Below are 21,278 nucleotides of genomic sequence, written 5' to 3'. Positions count from 1 at the left end.
GAACCCTTTCTTTGCCATTATATAAAAATAGTGTTGCTACAAAAGTATAAATTAGGCTTACTAATAAGACAACTGAGATCTGAAGCTACTCAGGAATCTGCTGCCAAAGTGCAATAAAAAAGACAACATTAATAGAATCAAACCCTTTTTTTGTGTTGCATTTTAGTAGAGTATAAAAATAAATGCCTTTAAAATAGGATGCAAGCAACACTAGTTTCTTAACCTGAATTGATAATAGACTATAATCAATTTAAACAGAACAGATCTTAATGTTTGCATTCTTATACCATTTTGTACAATAATTATAATTAATAAGTTCAAACAAACTAAAACTTACAGCTGATTAATAACAATATCTAACTTGAGTTTTTATGATATCAAAAACCTGTTGAAATGCTACTGTTATTTTTACTGTCCCCCAAAAGCGCGTCGGCAGCCTCCAGGAATGCTTCTTTCACAACTTCGCCGTCTTTGAAAGACTTCATGTGTTTCTCAAGAACGTGACAGACATGATAAGATGCTATGGCAGCAGCCTTGCTCTTGTTGTTGGGCCTGGTGGAAATGGACTGCTGTGCATCTAGCTGTCCTTTCAGGCCCCTCCCCTTTTGGAGCGTAGGGCAGAATTAGGAGGGAATTCCGTCTCGTAGCGTTTGTGCACTGTTTTGAAATGCCGCTCCTAAATTACCCTTCTTCGATAAAGCCACGCTCGCATTGCAAATGAGATAGATGGACTTTGAATTGGAATAGATACAAAAATAATCATCCTCCCACTCGGAGTGAAAATTATATATTTGGGGCTTTTTTGCTTCTGCCATTGCGGTCTTGTGTGTGTGTGGACTGTCACTCCTGTTGACACGGACAACGTCAGCGAAATAGTGTCCACTGCCCACAAGTCACGCCCCGACACATGGGGTCACGCCGGCCAATCACAAAGCTTTGATGCGTTCAAGTGCATTATTCTGGCACAGGAAGATTATGTTATAGGACATTAATGATAAAACTGAATATTGTTGTTCTATTTTTAGACACATCTCGCGATCGACTGGGAATCTCCCCTGCTCTAGGGGGGTCCGGGGGTATGCCGCCCCGGGAAGAAATGTTTGAAATGCTTCAATCTGGTGCACTTTGAGCAGAATTAGAGACTCGATCTGGGGGTACAACTCTAAACACCCATATGAAAAAGATTGGTTTTAATAATCAAATAAGTATGTGAACATAGCCAATAACAAATAAATGTAACTTATTTTATTTTTGTTGTTGATTCATATCTTATTTTACCTAGTTAACATTTATTTATTTATTCATATTTTTGTATCTCTCCAGTTTTAAACGATATTTTGAAATGTAGAAACATCTTCTTCTAATATCCGTTAGCGCAGCTAGCACCATATGCTAATAACAACAGCGCCGGTACCAGTGCGCCCTCCCTCCCTCCCTCCCTCTCTCCCTTTCTCCCTCGCACGTTGGCTGTGAGCTGCGGGTGCCTGATAAGCCAACATCCCCCATTTTCATCACTTACAGCGCCCATCGCACAGGGCAAATGAAACGTGTAACCGGGGTGAAAAGGGTGTTACATTCACTTAACTATGAATATTGTTACATCAAGGCCGAAAATTAGGATGAGCCCCAACGGTCAAAAATGTTTTTCCCCTCCCAGAGCTGCCAGCGCAGCGCCTCCTCCACAGATCTGGCGCCCTAGGCGAACATCCATAGCGCCAGTGCTACGGGCCGGCCCTGCCTATCTGCAGGTGGTTGTGTGTGTGCATGTATATCCTCTGTGTTTGTGCATGTATATCCTCCCCTGTGTGTGTAATGTGTGTAAACACAACAGAGTGGGGAAAGAAATGTCCCTGTAAGGGGTTAATAAAGTATATCTTCTTCTTCAATCCCATTTTCAGTTAGTACCAACGAGCGAAATGCCTTCCAAAAGAGCATTTTTCCATCTTTTGAGGACTTTCTGTCACAACATTTCAAGAACATACACATGCATTCATTATACTCTTTTTCAAAAAAGGCCCTTTCCCAGAAATGGTCCGCGGTGCCCCAATAAGATCATGCACACACACATCCACTGTGTTGCAGAGGCCTGGATGGCAGGACGACGATGAGAGAGGGTTAATTGTTTTGTGCCTGACACATAATGTGGCAGTCTGTTTCCTCCTTTCTGAATGGGTCAGGCAGACACGTCACACTCTGCACTCTAGGTCAGTGGGAAGGCGATGAAAGGATGAGTCACAGCGCTGAGACCGGCAAGGACAACAGCGGTTTTTGGGGTGATAGATGAATAAGATAAGGCAGAATGTGAAGTAGAGCGAAGAGGAACAAAATATAAAGGAACAGATGGCAGCCAGCCAAGTGGTGGGTGTTGTGAGTGTGAGTCGTAAACACCAAGCACTAGTTTCAGTTCAGCTTTAGTACATAAAAAACGATACACTACAGCTCCTAAACACATGTTTCTAGTATTACCACGGTACATTGTTTTTCTTGTCGTCTTACTCCGGTAAATGTCAGCAAGCCCACATTTATTTACTGTAGGCAATTTAAATGAATATTTTTGAAAGTGTTGAAGAGTGGTTGAGATACTTATCCATAGTAAGTGTATTTTCTACAGTAGGTGGTGTTCGGCATAACCCCAGTTTGGAAAACAGAAAGGAGTTACTGAAGAGAAAGTAAGCATTGTACTGCAGCAGCAAAAGTTTACATTATATTTCAAATATTTTACCACTTTATTTTGCTGCCGGACAGTCTATGTTTCTTATCGGAAAACTAAGCAGTTATCTATGCTCCGGCCAAAGGCAACACACTGATTGGATAGTTAGTTTGCAACTCCAGTGTTCTCGGTTCAAGTCATACATTTTAAATGGAGTGTGCTGGCTTTAGGGCGAGCAGAGATGGTTATAACGGCTTGAGTCTCCATCAGAAAAGGCTGTCAAGATAAAGAAGTGCAAATGTTCTAAATCTAGTGTTAGCATTTTTTTTGCTTTGCTTAGTTGGCTAAAACATGTTTTGCTGATGCCTCTGCAGCAGTACTTTGTTTCCCTCCTGTCTCAACTGGGACACTTACATATACAACGTTGTCCAAATTCCTAAGCAATAAGAGCATTTTCACTTCATAGTGATAATACTCTACTTTAGCAAAATAAAATAAATGTCGCCTGACGGACTCGAATAAGCAGTTTTTAATGAGGACATACTCTTATTACATATTCTACTGGATCACATGCACTTTAAGTAATATTGGCCTTGCCCATCTGTACTTTGGATTCCCCAATCACACTGAACATCATTTTCGCACCTCACAAGATGTCCATAAAGCTTGTAAGGGTTTAAGGTTAATGATTCACCCTGTCTTAATAAAATATCACTAATATTGCCATATAATAAAAAACCTTTTACATAACTTTGTCAAACAAACTAATCTGTTTTTTATGATTGAAGAGTCTTAGATCTAAATCCAAGACTTCAGATGTCACAATATAAAATGATAATGATGTTTATTTAATATTTAAAATGTCATAAAGTGATTATTTTTATCTAAAGGCTGACACAGGTTGATTAAAAAGCAAAGGTTAATTAAAAAGGTATTGCAATGCAGGAGTCCCGGCACCATCTGCTGCAGAAGTCAGACACAAAGCCATCCACTAAAAACTGGACTGATTCAATGCAAGAAGTAATGAAAGATGCAACCTTTATAAGTCATCACACCCCAACCCATGACAGTGAGCTCATGCTTCTGTTGTTCCTGTTTCAGAAGAGATTCTGGCAAATCAATTACGAATCTGGAAATATGACCGGTGCATTTTTTAATGTCTATCCCTGGTTGAAACTGTTTAAACATGCTCTATTTGTAGCTAAAGCACTACTTAGTTTGACTTCAACATTTAACTTTGATGAAGTCACAGTTGTAATAGTCTCACTGTATTCACCACATGCCAACACACAGTTTATAGTGGAAGATGCATGTGATAATAAGGGGGAAGGTATTTGTTGTATGTCTAAATGTGGGTTGAGGCTGTTTCATGGTTTATAGACTTAATAGTCTGAACTGGAGAGTGATTCTAGGAAAAAAAGGAAAGTTCAAGAAAAGCTGCATTTAATGATCAGATTCTAGATGGAGAAGGGAAGGCCGTTTTGAGCAATGCTACACTGGAAAGGGCGGTGTACGCATGCTTGTTTGCAAGTTCCTTACTTAGAGTAGGTGATATACTTGACTTCCTTTTTCTAACAAGCTTTGCTTCCTCAAAATGCCACATTTGCATTGAGGTAATAAACAGTATGTAGTTGATTAATTCAGTTTGAGGATTACATTAATAAATGAATATAATTAGATCCTACAAATCAATCAAGTAACAAAGGTCTGCCATGTGAGCAAAGTTAAAGATGTTCTTTTACCCTGTTGACAGCGGCCCGCCAAACCTCGTTCATAGATATGGAAAATAAAATGTAACTTTATTATTGTGAAAACAAGACACGTTATTAATCGTTTGTTAACATTTGTTCTGACACATACCGCTATCACAGAAAATTCGGCAAAGATACAATCCAACAGCTATATTTCATTTGTTGACCATTTGTAATTCCCTAAAACCTCCCCTGCCGAAATGAACAGTTATCTTGAAATACAATTCACACCATGTGCTAAATGGATATTGTAATGATGCCGAATTCACCGCAGGAGCAATCTGACTCAGACAAGGACTGATGTTATGCTTTGAAAGTTATATGTTAACACCCACATATAGCGAAAAAATAAAATGTAACACTTTTAAAGGGAGTTCGGTGCTCTACAGTAGTGTTTCTTATGGGCTCTGACCAACAAGTAGAGGAAACAGATTGACAGGTGGGCAGGTGCTTTGTGCCAAATACTGTTGACTTAAGTTTTCGGCAGCAGACAGACTGGAATCTATCTTAACATAACTGTTTCTTAGAAGTACTTTTAACATATTCAGAAAATAGCGGTTCGAGTACACAACTTTTATATGGGCCCTGGCTGCTTTAATAAGTCGGTCGCGCCCTTTCAGTAACGTTATTGTTCTACAGTTTTATAACATCACATTAATGCCAACTGAAGTCTCACTTAAATATCTCAACACGACAAAACTGCGTTGCAAAGGCGGTAAAAGGGCTGCCAGCCCACACGGTGGGAGTGAAGGGAGTACTCACATCTTCCATGATAAAGAACCACAATCCGTTATGTGAGGGGAGCAGCCTAAAATCACTCGACGTCGCCCTTATCCTCGCCACAAACGCTTTACTTCTCCCCTGTAGGTCGGCAGCTGACACATCTCCAACAGCATACGTAAATGAAGGAAATAAGGAACCGTGCCGTTTATCACTCTCGTGCCTTTTTCCTCTTTTGCTTCAGAGGAAAAAAAAGTTCGAAGAAAAAGTTTGGTTTCCGGTTAAAGTCCCTTTACGCTCTTCAATCGAAAGCTCGAGGAGGAGCAACGCGATGAGCAGCGCGTGCATCATCTGGGCGGCTGGGTCATCCTGCTAATGTTGACTTTCTGCAGTGGTGTAAAGTAACTGAGTACATTTACTCAAGTAGGCTACTGTACTTATGTAACATTTTAAGATAATAGTAATTTACTTAATAGATTGTTTTGCTACTTTGTACAGAAGTACAAAGTAGCAAAACAATCTATTATACTTGATTTACCTCTTATTGTAATGGGTAGAAACCCATTACAATAAGAGGTAAATCAAGTACGTTTACACCACTACATGTACTTAATACCTTTAGTTACTTTACAGATCTGGATGAATGATGTGAAATATAATCAAGTGTTGAATCAGACTTTAGTTCCACCTGGAGTAAATCCACAAGCTACCCTGCAGTATACAAAGTCATTCAAACTAGCTGCACCTTTCCAGCTTTGAGAACACTTTCATGATCAATCATTATAAAACATATCATATATATTATTCTGAAATGGACCATTCTGCACAATGACTACTTTTACTGTCGCTACTTATACCAAGTAAGTCATATTTTGTTGCTAATAGCCTACTTGTGTACTTTTATTTGAGTAACATTTTGAATGCAGGACTTTTACTTGTAACAGAGTATTCCTACTCTGGTACTTCTACTTTTACTGAAGTACGATATCTGAGTACTGCACCTCTGATCATCTTGAGCATTTGTATTTTGTATTAGCTACTAATATAAATCTAAATAGTAAAGTGGTGAAATGAATGTAGTTATATATGTACAATATTGGCTTTTAAAATGTAGTGGATTGGAAGTATAACAGTACTGTACATGAGTAAAATGCTATGTGAATATCCACAACTGTATTGATGTTGTATTTATTAGTGCAATAATGAAACAAAAACAGGCTAAAAATCTTACTCTGGATAAAACTTTGCTATCATTCACCAAAGTTTAGATGGAAGTGTTTGCAGGGTTTTGATTTGACTAGATGCTTTTACACAGCTTTTCAGCTTCCTTTTACGCCTTTGTGAGGACAAAGTCTATAACTTATAACGGCTTGAGTCTCCATCAGAAAAGGCTGTCAAGATAAAGAAGTGCAAATGTTCTAAATCTAGCGTTAGCATTTTTTTTGCTTTGCTTAGTTGGCTAAAACATGTTTTGCTGATGCCTCCACAGCAGTACATTGTTTCCCTCCTGTCTAACAACTGGGACACTTACATATACAACGTTGTCCAAATTCCTAAGCAATAAGAGCATTTTCACTTCATAGTGATAATACTCTACTTTAGCAAAATAAAATAAATGTCGCCTGACGGACTCGAATAAGCAGTTTTTAATGAGGACATACTCTTATTACATATTCTACTGGATCACATGCACTTTAAGTAATATTGGCCTTGCCCATCTGTACTTTGGATTCCCCAATCACACTGAACATCATTTTCGCACCTCACAAGATGTCCATAAAGCTTGTAAGGGTTTAAGGTTAATGATTCACCCTGTCTTAATAAAATATCACTAACATTTCCATATAATATGCCTTAAATGTAATACAAAAAAAACGTGGTTGTCTTGTTATGGTATTTTCTTGGTAATTTTCATTTATACAAATTGAATATCGATAATGTAATGTTTAATAAAATGGGTAAAGATCATATTTTGCTTAAAGGTGGGGTAAGTTTGAGAAACCGGCTCGAGATACACTTGTTGTTATATTCCATGGAATGCTCTTAACATCCCGATAGCAATGAATATCTGAAGTGCTTTGACAACAAATCCATAAAAAAATGTCATCTGTGGAAGCCGTAGTACTGTAAAAAGCACGACCAATCATCTGAGCCGGCCCGGCTAAAGTAACGAGAGGGGTCTGCCTGCAGACCTCCACTCTCAGGACAGTTCCGGTGCAGACCTCCACTCTCAGGACACCTCCACTGTCAGTACAGGAAGTGCACGCTAAGAATTCCAAAATAAAATCACCACTATCAGTACAGTGCTACTTTCCAAACAGGAATGCACGCAAATACAAAATAAAATTGGATCGTGACGGATTGTGACACTTATTATATACATATGTATATATCTATATATATATATATATACGGACACCTTGTATTGTAGTTACTATCAGTACAGCCGCAGCGCCACTTTCCGAACAGGAAATGCACGCAAATACAAAAATAAAATCGTACTGACACTTATTATATACATAAAGTATATATAGATATATATAAAAATAGGGACACCTTGTATTGTTTACTCTCAGTACAGCACCACTTTCCGAACAGGAAATGCACGCTAATACAACATAAAATACCACTGGCACTTATTATCTATATATCTATATAGATATATTTATTTATTTATATATATTATAAATACGACATCTTGTATTTTAGTTACACCCGCTAGACAACAGTGGAAGGTTCGAGAAACAACCGTGTTTGCCGGGTGCACCGCGGCGGAGGTGGGGAGGTTCCAGCTGGGAACCTCCACCCCGCTGCGGGACCCGTGGGACGCCTGGACGGTGCGTCTTGGTCACGATTCATATCGGCCGGCGCGGAGGCCCTCCGACAGTGGGTCGCGTTTGCCATTCGATCAGTGAGAGGAGAAAAATGCAACAAAAATTGTCAAAATCCGTTAATATATGGTGGGGGGGGGGGGGGGGCTGGACACAGGCCGTGGGGGGACACCCGAGACCAGGCAATGTCCCTGGTAGTGCACGGTGGTCGGAATCATCACCTCCGTAATGAGTCTCCATTGTGATTTGAAAACTTCCATCAAACGAGTCCTTCGGTGGGCGGGAAAAAAACGCGTCAGAATCGTCACTTCCTGTACTGACAGTGGAGGTCATAGACATATAAAGAGTAGACGCCGCATTGGCTGCTGGGGCGCAAGAAATACGGCCGCCATCTTGGACCGGTCATCCTACCCATATTGTACAGACATTCTACCCATAGACAGCAGAGGTTTCAAGATGCCAGAGCAGCATATTGCTGTGCAAATCGGCGGACGATTGCGAACAGGGGTCGGGGGATTACTTTTCACAAGTAAGATTCAACATTATAATTGGTTGTATTTTGTAAATATAATATTATTGTACTGTATTGATGTCCGCCAGCGAAATCGTAGCCAGCAAACATTATGTTCATGGCCAACTGAGACTTTATAAATCGCTGCTGTAACAAGTGAATTTCCCCGTTGTGGGATGAATAAAGTAAAATCTAATCTAATCTATCTAGGAAGAAGAAGGAAGAAAATAAGCTTGACCTCCTTCTTAAAATGTTTTTGTGTTGACTCAAATCTCCCGTTTTTATTTTGAAGGTTTCCCAAAGACAAAGATATGAGAAAGAAGTGGGAAGTTGCTTTGAGGAGGGAAGGGTTCACTGCAAGCGAGTCATCCGTGATTTGCAGTGAGCATTTTAAGCAGGACGAGTTTGACAGGACAGATTGTCCGACTCAGAGATGGTGTTATTCCCTCCATCTTCAGCTTCCCGGTTCACCTCCAAAGAGTAGGTGTATCATCATAAGGTTATTAGCATTCATAAATGTAAATATTCTATTATCAATAACAGGGCAGGGTGACGTGTGTGTGTGTGTGTGTGTGTGTGTGTGTGTGTGTGTGTGTGTGTGTGTGTGTGTGTGTGTGTGTGTGTGTGTGTGTGTGTGTGTGTGTGTGTGTGTGTGTGTGTGTGTGTGTGTGTGTGTGTGTGTGTGTGTGTGTGTGTGTGTGTGGTATTCTGCTTTTTCATTTTAGCCAGAAAAGGGCAGGACTACGTCTACTTCCAGAAAAGCTGAAGAGAGCCTGTCTGTGGCCCCTCAGGACGACCCAGAAGCTTCAACCTCACACTCACAACCTCAGCCTAATGATGTGAGTATTTCTATTTTCAACATCATTCATAATGGTCCTAGACAAAGTAAAATCTCTCTTGTTTGCTGCCACTCATATTAAACACACTCACAAATAAACACATACACACACAATTGAAGACATGTTGAACATGCATTCCTGGCACACACACACACACACACACACACACACACACACACACACACACACACACACACACACACACACACACACACACACACACACACGCATGATGCTGGCAGTGGCTTTGACAGGTGATGACTATAAGAAATAATGTGGGCCATACTCTAGTTGTGTCAAAGTGATGTGTGTGTGAAGTGAAACATCACTCAAACCATGTTCATCCCTCTTTCTAGGATCATAGCTATGTCTTGCCTGCTTCTCCTACTGCTCTTAAGGCCAGACTCAATGAAGCTTTAGCAAGAGTGGAGAGTCTCGAGCGAGAGAGGAAGAATGCCATGGCTAGAGAAAAGAGGGCAGAGACCACAGTGAGGACTCTTTTGGGGGATTTGAGGGAAAAGAACCTCATTAATGAAGAACTCAAAGAGGCTTAATTTCTACTCAGGTAAGATGAAATTAGCACTTTGAAATTCATGTACATCTTACTCTTACACTCTTTATTAAACTCCTTTGTTATTATATGAAGGGGACTTATTAATTTTTTCTCATACAATTTCAGATCTTCAAATAGACTTGAAGGCAAAGCAGGGCCATGAGTACTCCAAGGACCACAGAGAATGTGCCCTCACACTCCATCTACATGGTCCAAAGGCATACAAATACCTCAGAGAGACTACAACAAAAAGGTAGTCTTAATGTTGTTCAATTTCATTTTTGGAAATTACGGTTGCAAGTACGTTAAATAGCTACTTCTCAATTTTTTTACAGGTGGCTGTGTTCGGTGGATGGAAAGCCTGGCCTGAACAAGATGATGCTGGATATGCTGGAGAGAAGATGCCAGGACGACCAGGCTAAATATGGATGTGTTTCACTCATGTTGGATGACATGGCCATCAGAAAACATGTGCAATATAATCCACATAACCAGTCAATGTCTGCTTTTGTAGACATGGGTGATGGAAACAATGAGACCGATGCTGCTACTGAGGCTCTTGTGTTCATGGTGGTTGGCCTACACGGACATTGGAAGGCTCCCATTGCATATTACCTGACTAAGTCTTTGTCACCTGAAACACAAAGGGTCCTAATCTAAATCTAAAATCTAATCTATCTAGGAAGAAGAAGGAAGAAAATAAGCTTGACCTCCTTCTTAAAATGTTTTTGTGTTGACTCTCAAATTTCCCATTTTTATTTTGATGGTTTCCCAAAGACAAAGATATGAGAAAGAGGTTCTCAGTCATGCTTTGGAGGAGCCGCATGCACGGGGCATTCGGGTGTCATGAGCAACTTTGTGTAAATATGGTTTGGGCGGGGTGGTGTCATGTTCTTGTGTTTAACTTGAACATTTACATTTTTTATATAGATGTAGAAGTACATTTTCATTTTTTATGACATAGATATTCATTTTTACTGATATATAACTTCTGTCTATGTATAATGTATTATTGTTTCTTCATTTTTCAACTTATTAAAATAGCTGAGTATAGGCCTACACAATATGCTTCTCTATCATATATAGACCATTAGTGTTTTTTTATGTGTGTGTGTGTATATATTATATATCGTGTGTCTTTTGCAAAATACCTATCATACATAACATAGGCTATCAAATACCAGAATATTCTATTGCTGTTAAGCCTACTATGAATATTAAAATACGCCGAATCATGTGTCCGGTATCATGCCTACATATATGACGTTTGCAGAACCCCCCCCCCCGTGAAAATCAGTTTTGTATTCAGCGAGTTATGATTGATAAAATGCGCTGACACTTCATTGCGCCTGCCAGACAGATTACACTGAGTGGAGCGGGTGACCGGTCCAAGATGGCGGCCCCACGGCTCGTCAGCGCCAATAGGCAGCAGCGGTCGATGCGGCGTCTACTCTTTATATGTCTATGGTGGAGGTGTCCTGAGAGTGGAGGTCTGCACCGGAACTGTCCTGAGAGTGGAGGTCTGCAGGCAGGCTCCCATGAAAGTAGGCTTGTTTGAGACACATTGCGGCTCGCCTCGAAAGTAGACGAGAGTAGCCGACCGCAGCCGGGGGAGGTGTCAAAAAGCTCGTCTTAAGTCGGACAGCTCGGACTCGGAGTCGGCTTGACTGGCTGGGTTTGCAATGGCGGAAATTCCAATATTACCCACTGTAGACAAAGGTGATCTCCATTGCTTTATATAGGTTTGTTAATTCAGTCATGATGATGAACCACACCAGTGACTGGGTTCCATCATTAGAAATGCTCCTCCCTCTTAATGTTTGCAAAACTGATAGGTGGACAGGCTACAAATGATCAGTCCCTTCAGATCCGCACACATGAAGCTTCATGAGCATGAATTGAACAGACCTGCTGCTGTGTTAATTCTTTAGCTGCCACTTTAAGCTTTATGATGTGTACAACATGGATGTAATTTGATTTAATCTTGCCATTTTAAATGATGTATTCAATAAATAAGGTTAAACCAAATCATTACATTAGATTTTATTTTAATGATTTGGTTTAACTTAAAGAGAAACTTCATTGTTATTGCACATATTACAGGTACTGAGACAACGAAATGCAGTTTAGCTTCTAACCAGGTGCAACAAGCAGTGAAGTGGAAAGTAATGTACACAATCTACAGAATAACATATAGAATGAATTGAATGATGAATAAACAGTGGGGTATGAATACACTAGATATCAGCCTGAGAGCAGTATGAACAGTGTGTATGAATATGCTAAGATATATAAAGTATGAAAACGGTAAACAGTATAGTATAAAATATATAGATATTAATTTCACGATGATAAACATTGTGGAACAATGATGAAAAATGGGAATGGATGTGGCGACGTAAAACTGACACAAAACAACAACAAACTTTTGCCAGCCAATTGGAGAGTTTCATCAGCAGCACGTGGTAAAAACCACCAATGAGCGCTCTTTGTCCCGTGAGATTTCAAAGTCTCATGTGGGCGAGCCTCCAGAGCAAGTCGGACAAAATGACTAACCATCATGCAACGCACTAGCAAGACGTTGATCGCAACTGCGCAGGTCTTGCTTGTCTCAAACAAGCCTAGTAACTGGAGGCCCACCTGCCTGTCAGCCTTCCATCTGTGCACAAACTTATCTCGTGCCCTCATTGGTCATGTGCGCGTTCGTGTGTGTTGGAGGAGGGGCTCTGTGAGGAAGTGGCAGATTTGTTCCGGCTGTGTATTTTCAAATTCTAGCGCACTCGAGCTGGTTTCTCCAAAATTACCTACCCCACCTTTAAGGGTAGTTAAATGGTCCAATCAGACAAAGGGTTTTTCACAACCAGCCCATAGCTTCTTCTTTTTCATGGCTTAGACCAGGGGTGTCAAACTCAAATACACAGTGGGCCAACATTTAAAAATGGGTACTAGTCGAGGGCCGGACTGGTTCAATGTTTATAGCAAAACGTATTGAAATGAACTTATTGCACATATTAAACCTGGAACTAACAAAGCTCAGCCTGTCCCTCTCAGGAGCCAAGCCTGGAGAGGGTGGTCCAGAGAGGGTAAAGCCCCGATTGCACCTGCCTCTTGAGAGATCGCCCCCCAACTTGGGGGAGCGCCCAGGGCTGGCCCACCTTAATCTGTGTCATCTCTGAGTACCACGGCGCCCCCACGCGATCCGGCGCTACCAGGATGACTGACAGACGTTCCCGCCTCACTCTCCCCAGGAGAGGGAGAATGAGACGCAACGGTGGAAAGGCGTGAAGCAGCTTCTCTGGCAACGCGTCTACCCCCAAAGGCGGGTCATCGCTCAGAGCCATGGAACACCATAGTGCGCAGTGGGTGTTGCGCCGGCTGGGGAACAGATCTGCTTCACCACCTCCGGGTGAAGCGCCCACTCGCCTGGCAGGGGTCCGCCCCTCAGCACGAGGTCGGCCCCCCTGTTCTCCAGACCCTGAATGTAGAGGGCTCTCAGAGATAACACCACCTCTGCAGCCCATAACCACAATTTCCCCGCTGCCACTGTGGTGCCATTGTCGCTCCTGATCATTACATGTTTTCCCTGGATTAAGGGTTTGGAATTAATACTACTGCCCGCAGCTCTGGAGGTCGCTGTGCCGTGTCTCTGTTAGAGACCAGCGCCCCCTATAGCTTTCTCCAGGCAAAACGTAAATACTTTCTCTGTTTCTGAGCAATCTCAACAGCTGCACCAGTCCCAGTAACTGTTTTATAGTTAACCTCTGGAATTCTCTGCGTGCAATGTGAAGATTCAGACTGTGAATCCAGAATGGGCCTGCATCCGCCTGTCTTTTTGGGAACCAGAAAGTACAAGGAATAATGGCCCTCTGTCTTGCGTGCACACAGCAGACACTGCCTGTTTTTGCACCAAGGCCTGAACCTCTCCCTCGGGATGATAGCTTTGCCTCTCTTATGCCTGTGAACGGAGGAGGGATGCTGCAAAACTAGAGTAAATAACTCAGTCTCAGCGTCCTGTTTATCCAGTCCGTTAACACGCAGCTGCGTTTCCCATTCCCATAACACTGTGTTAGGGGATGTGCAATCAACTGTGGGGCCCCAGCAATAAAGCTGTGGTACTCTGAGGTCCTTGAACGCGCTGCAGCGCTCTCTCGTGGGAGCGCGCTCTCCGCCGGGACACTTCCTCCTACCGTCAGTCCACTCCTGGAGGATGGAGTAGAGACCGGGTAGGGAGCTACCCGGTACCTCTTCGCTGCGGCAGCGGGGGCCGGAGCGGAAGCGCAGCAAAATACTTGAATATCTTATCCAGATATACAAGCCCTTCGCGGTCACGCCTTCTCCCCTCTGCCCACCCGGCTGTCTGCGGACTCTTTCCTTTTGTGTGGAATGAAGAGACACTCAAAACTGGAATACATTTGATCTTTTTTATATTGAAAAGAAGATTTTGTAACCAATGGGTCAAAAAGGGAGGAGGCGGAATTCGCCCTTGTGTCCTGGCCGGAGAAATCACCTCTCTCCGCCGGGGGACGCTTCCTCCCATCGTCAGTCCACTCCTGGAGGACGGAGCTCCCCACCCGGTACCCTTCGCGGAGCCGGAGCGGGGGCCGGAGCAGAAGCGCAGCAAAATACTTGAATAACTTATCCAGATATACAAGCCTCTCGCGGTCACGCGACAGCGGGGGCAGGGGCCTTCTCCCCTCTGCCCACCCGGCTGTCTGCGGAAGCAGATGGGCCGCTAGGCTATCCTCCAGCGGGGGCGCACCGGGGGCCCTTCTCACTTCTCTTATTTTTCATTTCCTCGCTCGTCGGTCTCGGTCTCACCGGAAGTTGATTTGTCTACGCCATCTTGAGTAGCGTCCCAATGGCCTTATTTTGGCCCGAGGAGGGAGGAGCGATAATGGAGGAGCTATAACCGAGGAACCACCAGTAGCTTGTCAATAAGTTGTCGTTTTCTTGTCTTGGCGAACACTATCATCCCAATGTATACAGCAAATGGTGTCTCACGGTCTTTGGAATGCCGGTGGATTGCTGATCCATCTCTGTACTTTGTGTAGCAGTTATACTGCAACAGTTGTGCAATAGCTAAGTCTGATTTTACTACACCATGTTTCAGATGTGACTTAATATCGACACCGTGTTCGATATTACACACAAACTGTAGAAGTGAGGGAGGAATGGATTCTTCACCAGCTCCTTCCTTGAACTGATTGTTGAATTTGGTCTTGTGATTAAGCATCTCTTTACGTATGATATCAGCAGCTTTAGCTAAGTGTATAGCTTCACCATATTTACTAGCATCAGCAAGAATTGAGCCTATGTCATTTTTGAATGCTATCAGGACATCGCGTCCTTTCTGATGCGCTTCAAGCTCTGGAATACGCGAGAGTAACTGTTCCTTTAACCTTGTTGAGTTCACGTCCGGAGAGTCCACACCGAGTTGCTCTAATCTCTGCTTGTACAGTGTAGCTAAATCTGCCAGCCTGAATATAACTGGATCTGTTCCCTCGGTGGCAGCTCTGGTGTCAGTGATGTAGATGATAAGTTCTGAAAAAGCAATGGGGTATAACTCTTTACCTGGCTTTTTGCAGCTCTGCTCTTGCATAATCAAATTATGATGGGCTCGTTCTCGATTGTATACAGCTACAAGGCAAGCAGGATGATATTTCAACTCCAGCGCAACAGCATCGCCGGCACTGAGCTTTGCGAGGAGCTTTCCATCATCAGAGTCCTGGCACACTCATTGAGTCTTTCATTCAATTGCATTGTCATTGCTTGTCGTAAAGTTGATGTTTCGGCCTCTTCTTCACACAAAAAGCATACTGATGACGCTTTTGGTGGATCTGATGTTCTTTGCCTCTTACTGCGGTTCTTTTCTCTGCACGTAGAAGTACTTGCAGTCGCTCTCTTCTGTGTCCTTTGTAGCGTTGTGTTATTGAACAACAATCTACAGCTTTGGTGATATTTTGCTCTGTTTCGCATCAGTGTTTCTTTTATACCACCACCTTCATCTAGTCTGGCTGGATTAAGTGGAATCGGCATATCATTGATGGCATGAAACAATGGCACATTGTTTGCAATGTTGGTATAACCAGCATAGTCCTGTTCCCTTTGGAATGAACTTAGTGGTGACATTAACTTTTCCTCTGTATCATTCTGACAGAGGCAACATTTCGTCCAGTGTGTTTGTGGTTTTGATTTTTCTTGAGTATCCATAATTTGTGACTAAGAATGGCAAGGTCGAGGGTTCATCCTTTTACCACCTTGCGTTAGTGCAAATTGATGTATGGGATACAGCTAGGTTCATGCACTTGCCCTACACCTAGCCCGATCGTTCATCCAATGTCATTTAAATTCCGTGCGATCTGTACACCATCCGGATAACTACATGTAAAACCCCCGTTATCCTTGGCTCAGCTCTCCCGCGCTGGCACATCCTGTCGGTTCAGGTGCGGCTATCTAACATCTGAGGGGTTCATTAGATAGCATTTGGGATACTAAACCCACGGTTTAGCTGACATTGAACCCCATGCTGAGTTGCACAGCAGTGTATGCCACCAGTGTGCCCTGGTATTGCATGACATACACTCTCTTTTTTTTCTGTGTTTAGTTGATATTGGCTGGTGTCCACCATCATCGCTGGTTACACTGTGATGTCTGGGTCCTATATATCCTTGTGGCTGCATTTCGGTCGCAAGTGGTTTTATTTCGGAGTTTTCCATCTCTTAGATGAATTGCCTACCTGGCTAATGAGCTTCATCTGCCCAGAGCTGTCTGGTTTTCAGGCACCAGAGACTCGCCTTTCGCACCACCACTATTTGTGGAAACACCCCCGCCACGAGAAGGCTAGGGTTGGAGCTTGACTGCCAGAGGCTTTGTTTCGCTTGCCATTTGGGGCATTTAGTAGGCAAAGAGAGCTCATCCTCTTTGCCACCCCGGCATTAGCAGTCCTTTGGAGGGGCAATTCTAACCTTCCCCGTCTATAACGAGAACCAATTGACTTGTATTCGAAGCCTGCACAATAGTTGTCATTTGACTTCTTTATTGTTACACAAGTCCTAAAATTGATTTATTGGTTCAAGAAATCGATCAATACACTCAGGAATCAGCTCTAGCAAGGTCAAAAACCTATAAATCGACACCAAGATGAAATAAATCCGACATCTCTGGCGATTTCTATGGTTAAAAGTTGTTTTTTTCATACCCTGGCGGCCATCTTGGAAAAAATGGCCGCCATGTTGAAAATACACGTGGCTAGCACTTTTTTCTTGCAGAGTGATCCTAAAGGAACGTTCCTACCAAATGTCATGCTTGTATCACCATTTGAACGATTCTGCCAAAAAATCACACTTATCTGCTCCACTACAGACCATCCTTCGATGAAATCCGCAGACACTCGCCCCGCCCCCTTACTGTGTATCGCTCACTGATTGGACGATGCAGTGCATGCACTGATCTGATGCTTCTTGACCTATGTTCTTGACATGAGAGCAGTTTCCCAGGGGAGTGAAGAAAATACATGAACCTCACGGGAGTCACTCCTCAGTTTACCGTGTTTTGTTTCAATTAACGTTTCATTTAGTTACATATGTGATATATCTGAACAACAGTGGTCAAAAATCATTTTCTTCATTTATTGGAAACATTTTCATGATCGCTTTCTTCGTTTATATTTTAAGAATGGCGTTTATCTTTTTTGAGAATTAGTTCTTATTTTATTTAATGTATTCGGGTCTACAACAGATGATACAAATGTTTGTGTCAGTAAATGTGTACTAACAGAGGCGGGTGTGTGTGTTGAAATAACAGGGACAGAGCTGCTGTCAGACGATCAGCTGTGCAGCGTCATCACAAACGGACATCGCTTCACGTGACGCTCCGGAGGAAAGGACGTCCCATTGCTCTTAAAACTAATTTCCCTGCTTCTCGTGGTTTCCTTGCATCTCTCCATGCTTCCCTGGTGGGAGGGACTAGTCGCAGGGAAACGACGCAAGTGAGGGACACAAGGAATCCATTTAACCAAAGTGAGAAGGGCCCCGGGACACTCCGTGTCTGAGTGGCCCTCCACCTTGTGGATTCCTGCCCAAGTAGCCACCGTAGCCTTAGATTTCCGTGGCTGCCGCCACGTGGCTTCCACACACCGCCAGATGTCCAGCAGGGGGGGTGCAACGAAGGCCGGCTGTGCTGGACGGCCCGCGCCGTAGAAGCCCTGACGCAGGCGGCTCACCGGCCTCGGAGGTATCTGTGGGGGAAGTGGCAAGCCTGCACACTCCGCCGCCCTAGCCATCACCGCCGAGAAGTCCTGACGAGCCGACCTCTGCTGATGGCCTTCCAGGCGGTCAGCAGAAATCCCGGACGACGAGGTGTCATCATCGTTGTCCTCCTCTCCGATGCCCGGACCCGTCCGGGCTGCTGGGATGGCGAAGACGAAGGGCACTCCCTGCACGAGGTCCTCCATCTCCACCACGTCAAGCTCTGGGTCCTCCACTGGCGAGACGTAACACCCCTCAAACACCGCCACTCTGTGCAGGCGGCTGGATTGGGTCAATAGCCGACAATAGCAGACTGCCGATGGAGGCAGGTTAGCCGCCGCGTGGTCAGACCCCAGACACTCGATACACCGAGTATGGGGATCATCACTTCCGATAGAATCCGGACATTAAGGACACAGGTGAGTCCATATTCGATTGTCCGAAGAAAAACTTTTCCTTTTCCTTGTTCTTTTCTATCTTGTTATCTCTTGCTCAGTTACGGCCCGTCCACACAGCAGCGTTAAAAAAATCTTCCAACGCTTCTGCCCATTGACTTTGAATGGGATGACGTCATTTTGCCTCGCTTTTCGCCGAACTGCATTGTGGGGAAGCAAAGCGAAGATTTCCAGGATTTTCAGGATTCAAAAGTTGAGCAATGTTCAACTTTTGAAGCTGAGGTGGAAGCGTCAGCCAATCAAATCACGTTTATGCAAATCTGACAGTACAAGCGCTAGCCAATCAAACCGCGTGCAAGCTGGGAGAGCCAGACCGCAGTTCATTTTCTATATTCCTGAAAATGGAGGAGAAATTAGTTATTGCGGTAGCAAATCACCCGGTTCTTTATGACCAGTCGTTAATAACGTAACGGGATACAAACCGGAGGAACCAGGCATGGAGGGAGGTGGCAGAGACAGTGGGTGAAACTGGTAGGTTTTCGCTTGTTTGGGGATTTTATATCCAGTTTACTTAATTTAACATTGCTATCGCTTTGTATGTCGGGGGCGGGAGATTCATGTGATTGGTTGTTGGTCGCAAAAAATCCCCAAGCTTCAGATACGCCCACCTCCAAGATTTTTTTAACGCGGCTGTGTGGACGTACCGTTACTCTAATAACTGCTTAGCTGAAAGAGAAAGGGATAGCAGTGAGCGGACGAGGTCGCCTCTTATGCCCAGGGGGCCGGCTACAGGTATGAGTCTCAGTGAAAGAATGCGTGCATAGATAGGATCGAGGGGAGCACCCATAGAGTCCAGTAGAGGGCGGAGCGTGTGAGAGATATAACAAGCTGGAAAGAGAACACAAAGACACAAAAGGTAGGACTGAGACACATAATTCACATGTAGGGGAATGAAACAAACACAGAAAGAGGAGGAGAGACAGAGAAAAGGAGAGGTTGGATCTCGAGGGATGCAGATCTCCTGCAGGTCACTTTAGCATTGTCTTGGGGAAGATTTATTTTAGCAAAACTCAAAAGTTAGACCTCCTCACCGCCTTACCTTAATGGGTTTTTTTAGATGTAAAAGTGATCCTGTTTTCATAAATCTCACTTGTATGTATTGCTTGTCCAAGAATGTAAAAAAGTAGGCTTTCAAACAGGATTATTTGAGGAAAAATAATAATGCATGGAAACTAACTGTAACCAGAGATTAGAAATGAAAATTCTGAAATAAAGTAGTTCTAAAATGGACTTCCTTACTCACCACCAGAAATAGAAAATAGTGGAAATAGTTACATTAAAGAGATATTTTAAATATTAACATTATACTATCATAATTGTAACCAGGACTAGTAGTGGAGCACCAATGTTATTGGCAAACTTCACAGAAAGCATTGTAACATACTATAAGAAGTAACGCACATACAGTATGTCACTTCTTTACACATTTTATTGTTTTATTTCATTTTATTTATTTTTTTAGTATTTGGGATTCAATTGATTACATTACATGTCACTTGTTGGACGCTTTTTGTCCAAAGCGACTGACATACTCAATACTGTGGGCAATCCCCACAGGAGCAATGTGGGGTGAAGTGTCTTGCCCAAGGACACAACGACATGCTGACTGCAGTGGGTTTTGAACCTGTGACCCCCTGATCCGAACACCAACGCACAACCCACTGCACCACACGCCTCCCTAATTGATACATGTTAAAGATCCGTTTGACCGATAAAAAAAGAAAGCAAGAAAAATAAATGTATATGTCCCTCTTCAAACGCAATACAATATATTTTATACCCCCTCTAAACTGTTGCAAGCAAACATGTCCTATTGTTTTGATACAATGTAGCCTGTATTTTAGAGTGAGGGCAGGTTAAAGTCAGTGGTGTAAAGTAACTAAGTACATTTACTCAAGTACTGTACTTAAAGGGGACCTATCATGCAAAATGCACTTTTTGATGTCTTAAATAAATATGTGTCCCCAGTGTGTGAGGGAACTCAGGCAGCGTCAGAAAATAAAACCCTTTCTCTTTTCCTCCGTACCCAAATCTTTTAAAAACGGGGGTACAGATTTGCTTCCGATATGACGTCAAATTGGCGGTGGACCCACAGAAAGTTGCTATCAGAAACAATGCCTGACGTGTTTTGGACGTAATCTTGTCTTTGTTTACATTAGCAAGCCTCGCTAACACTGTACTGTAGAGCACATGTGTTTAAAAAGCAGGAAATAAAAAAAGGAACTCATCTTGTGATAAACCCGCAAGAGACAAAGCATTTGAGCTCCATACTGTTTCAGAAATAATCCTTGATGAGGTTTAGAACAGGCTGGCGTTTTATTACAGCCGAATTTAACTTTATCTCTGGTAGAAATCTGATCAGGCTTTGGCTCCGCCTCCTCTTTTAATTTTTTTCAAGCTAAGGACCCAAAATCGGCGTTTCTCTAAAGGCCCAGACACACCAAACTGACACCAAAGAACCCGATTGTTGTGTCGCGTCACGTCTCCTGGGTCTTGGCCAAGAGTCACACTGGAACAGACCGCAAAGACCTCAGCCGACGGCCAAGTAGCACGTACGCACTGCGCCTGCGTGAGTGGCAATAACTCTCCTTGCCAGCAGGCGGCGGTAGTGTGTATTCGTCATTCAAAAGAGGCAACAACCGGAAGACAGACTGCGTGATACACTGAGAGAAGAAGAACAGACTGCGTGACAACAAATAGCGTGTGTGTTCCATTTTCACTC

The 21,278-nt window shown here is 43.1% G+C and overlaps 1 protein-coding gene and 1 long non-coding RNA gene across 2 annotated transcripts in view; one reads left to right on the top strand and one right to left on the bottom strand.

Moving 5' to 3' along the window:
• Positions 1–5,397, bottom strand: part of plekho2 (pleckstrin homology domain containing, family O member 2) — a 38,173-nt gene extending 32,776 nt beyond the window's left edge. The window contains exon 1 of the mRNA XM_034106426.2: positions 5,164–5,397. Coding sequence (XP_033962317.1) covers positions 5,164–5,172 — 9 coding nt within the window. The 5' untranslated portion in view covers positions 5,173–5,397. The remainder of the gene's footprint in view (positions 1–5,163) is intronic.
• Positions 5,398–8,373: 2,976 nt separating this feature from the next.
• On the top strand, positions 8,374–10,593 carry LOC139433004 (uncharacterized). Its single transcript, XR_011642576.1, has 6 exons — positions 8,374–8,481; positions 8,756–8,943; positions 9,189–9,302; positions 9,659–9,867; positions 9,982–10,108; positions 10,191–10,593. It is a non-coding gene; the product is annotated as an uncharacterized lncRNA (long non-coding RNA).
• Positions 10,594–21,278: the final 10,685 nt, after the last annotated feature.

The sequence above is a fragment of the Pseudochaenichthys georgianus genome, chromosome 3 (assembly GCF_902827115.2).
Source record: "Pseudochaenichthys georgianus chromosome 3, fPseGeo1.2, whole genome shotgun sequence".
NCBI lineage: Eukaryota > Metazoa > Chordata > Actinopteri > Perciformes > Channichthyidae > Pseudochaenichthys > Pseudochaenichthys georgianus.
The sequence above is the reverse complement of the archived record's forward strand: the minus strand, read 5'-3'. Positions and strand labels throughout refer to the sequence as shown.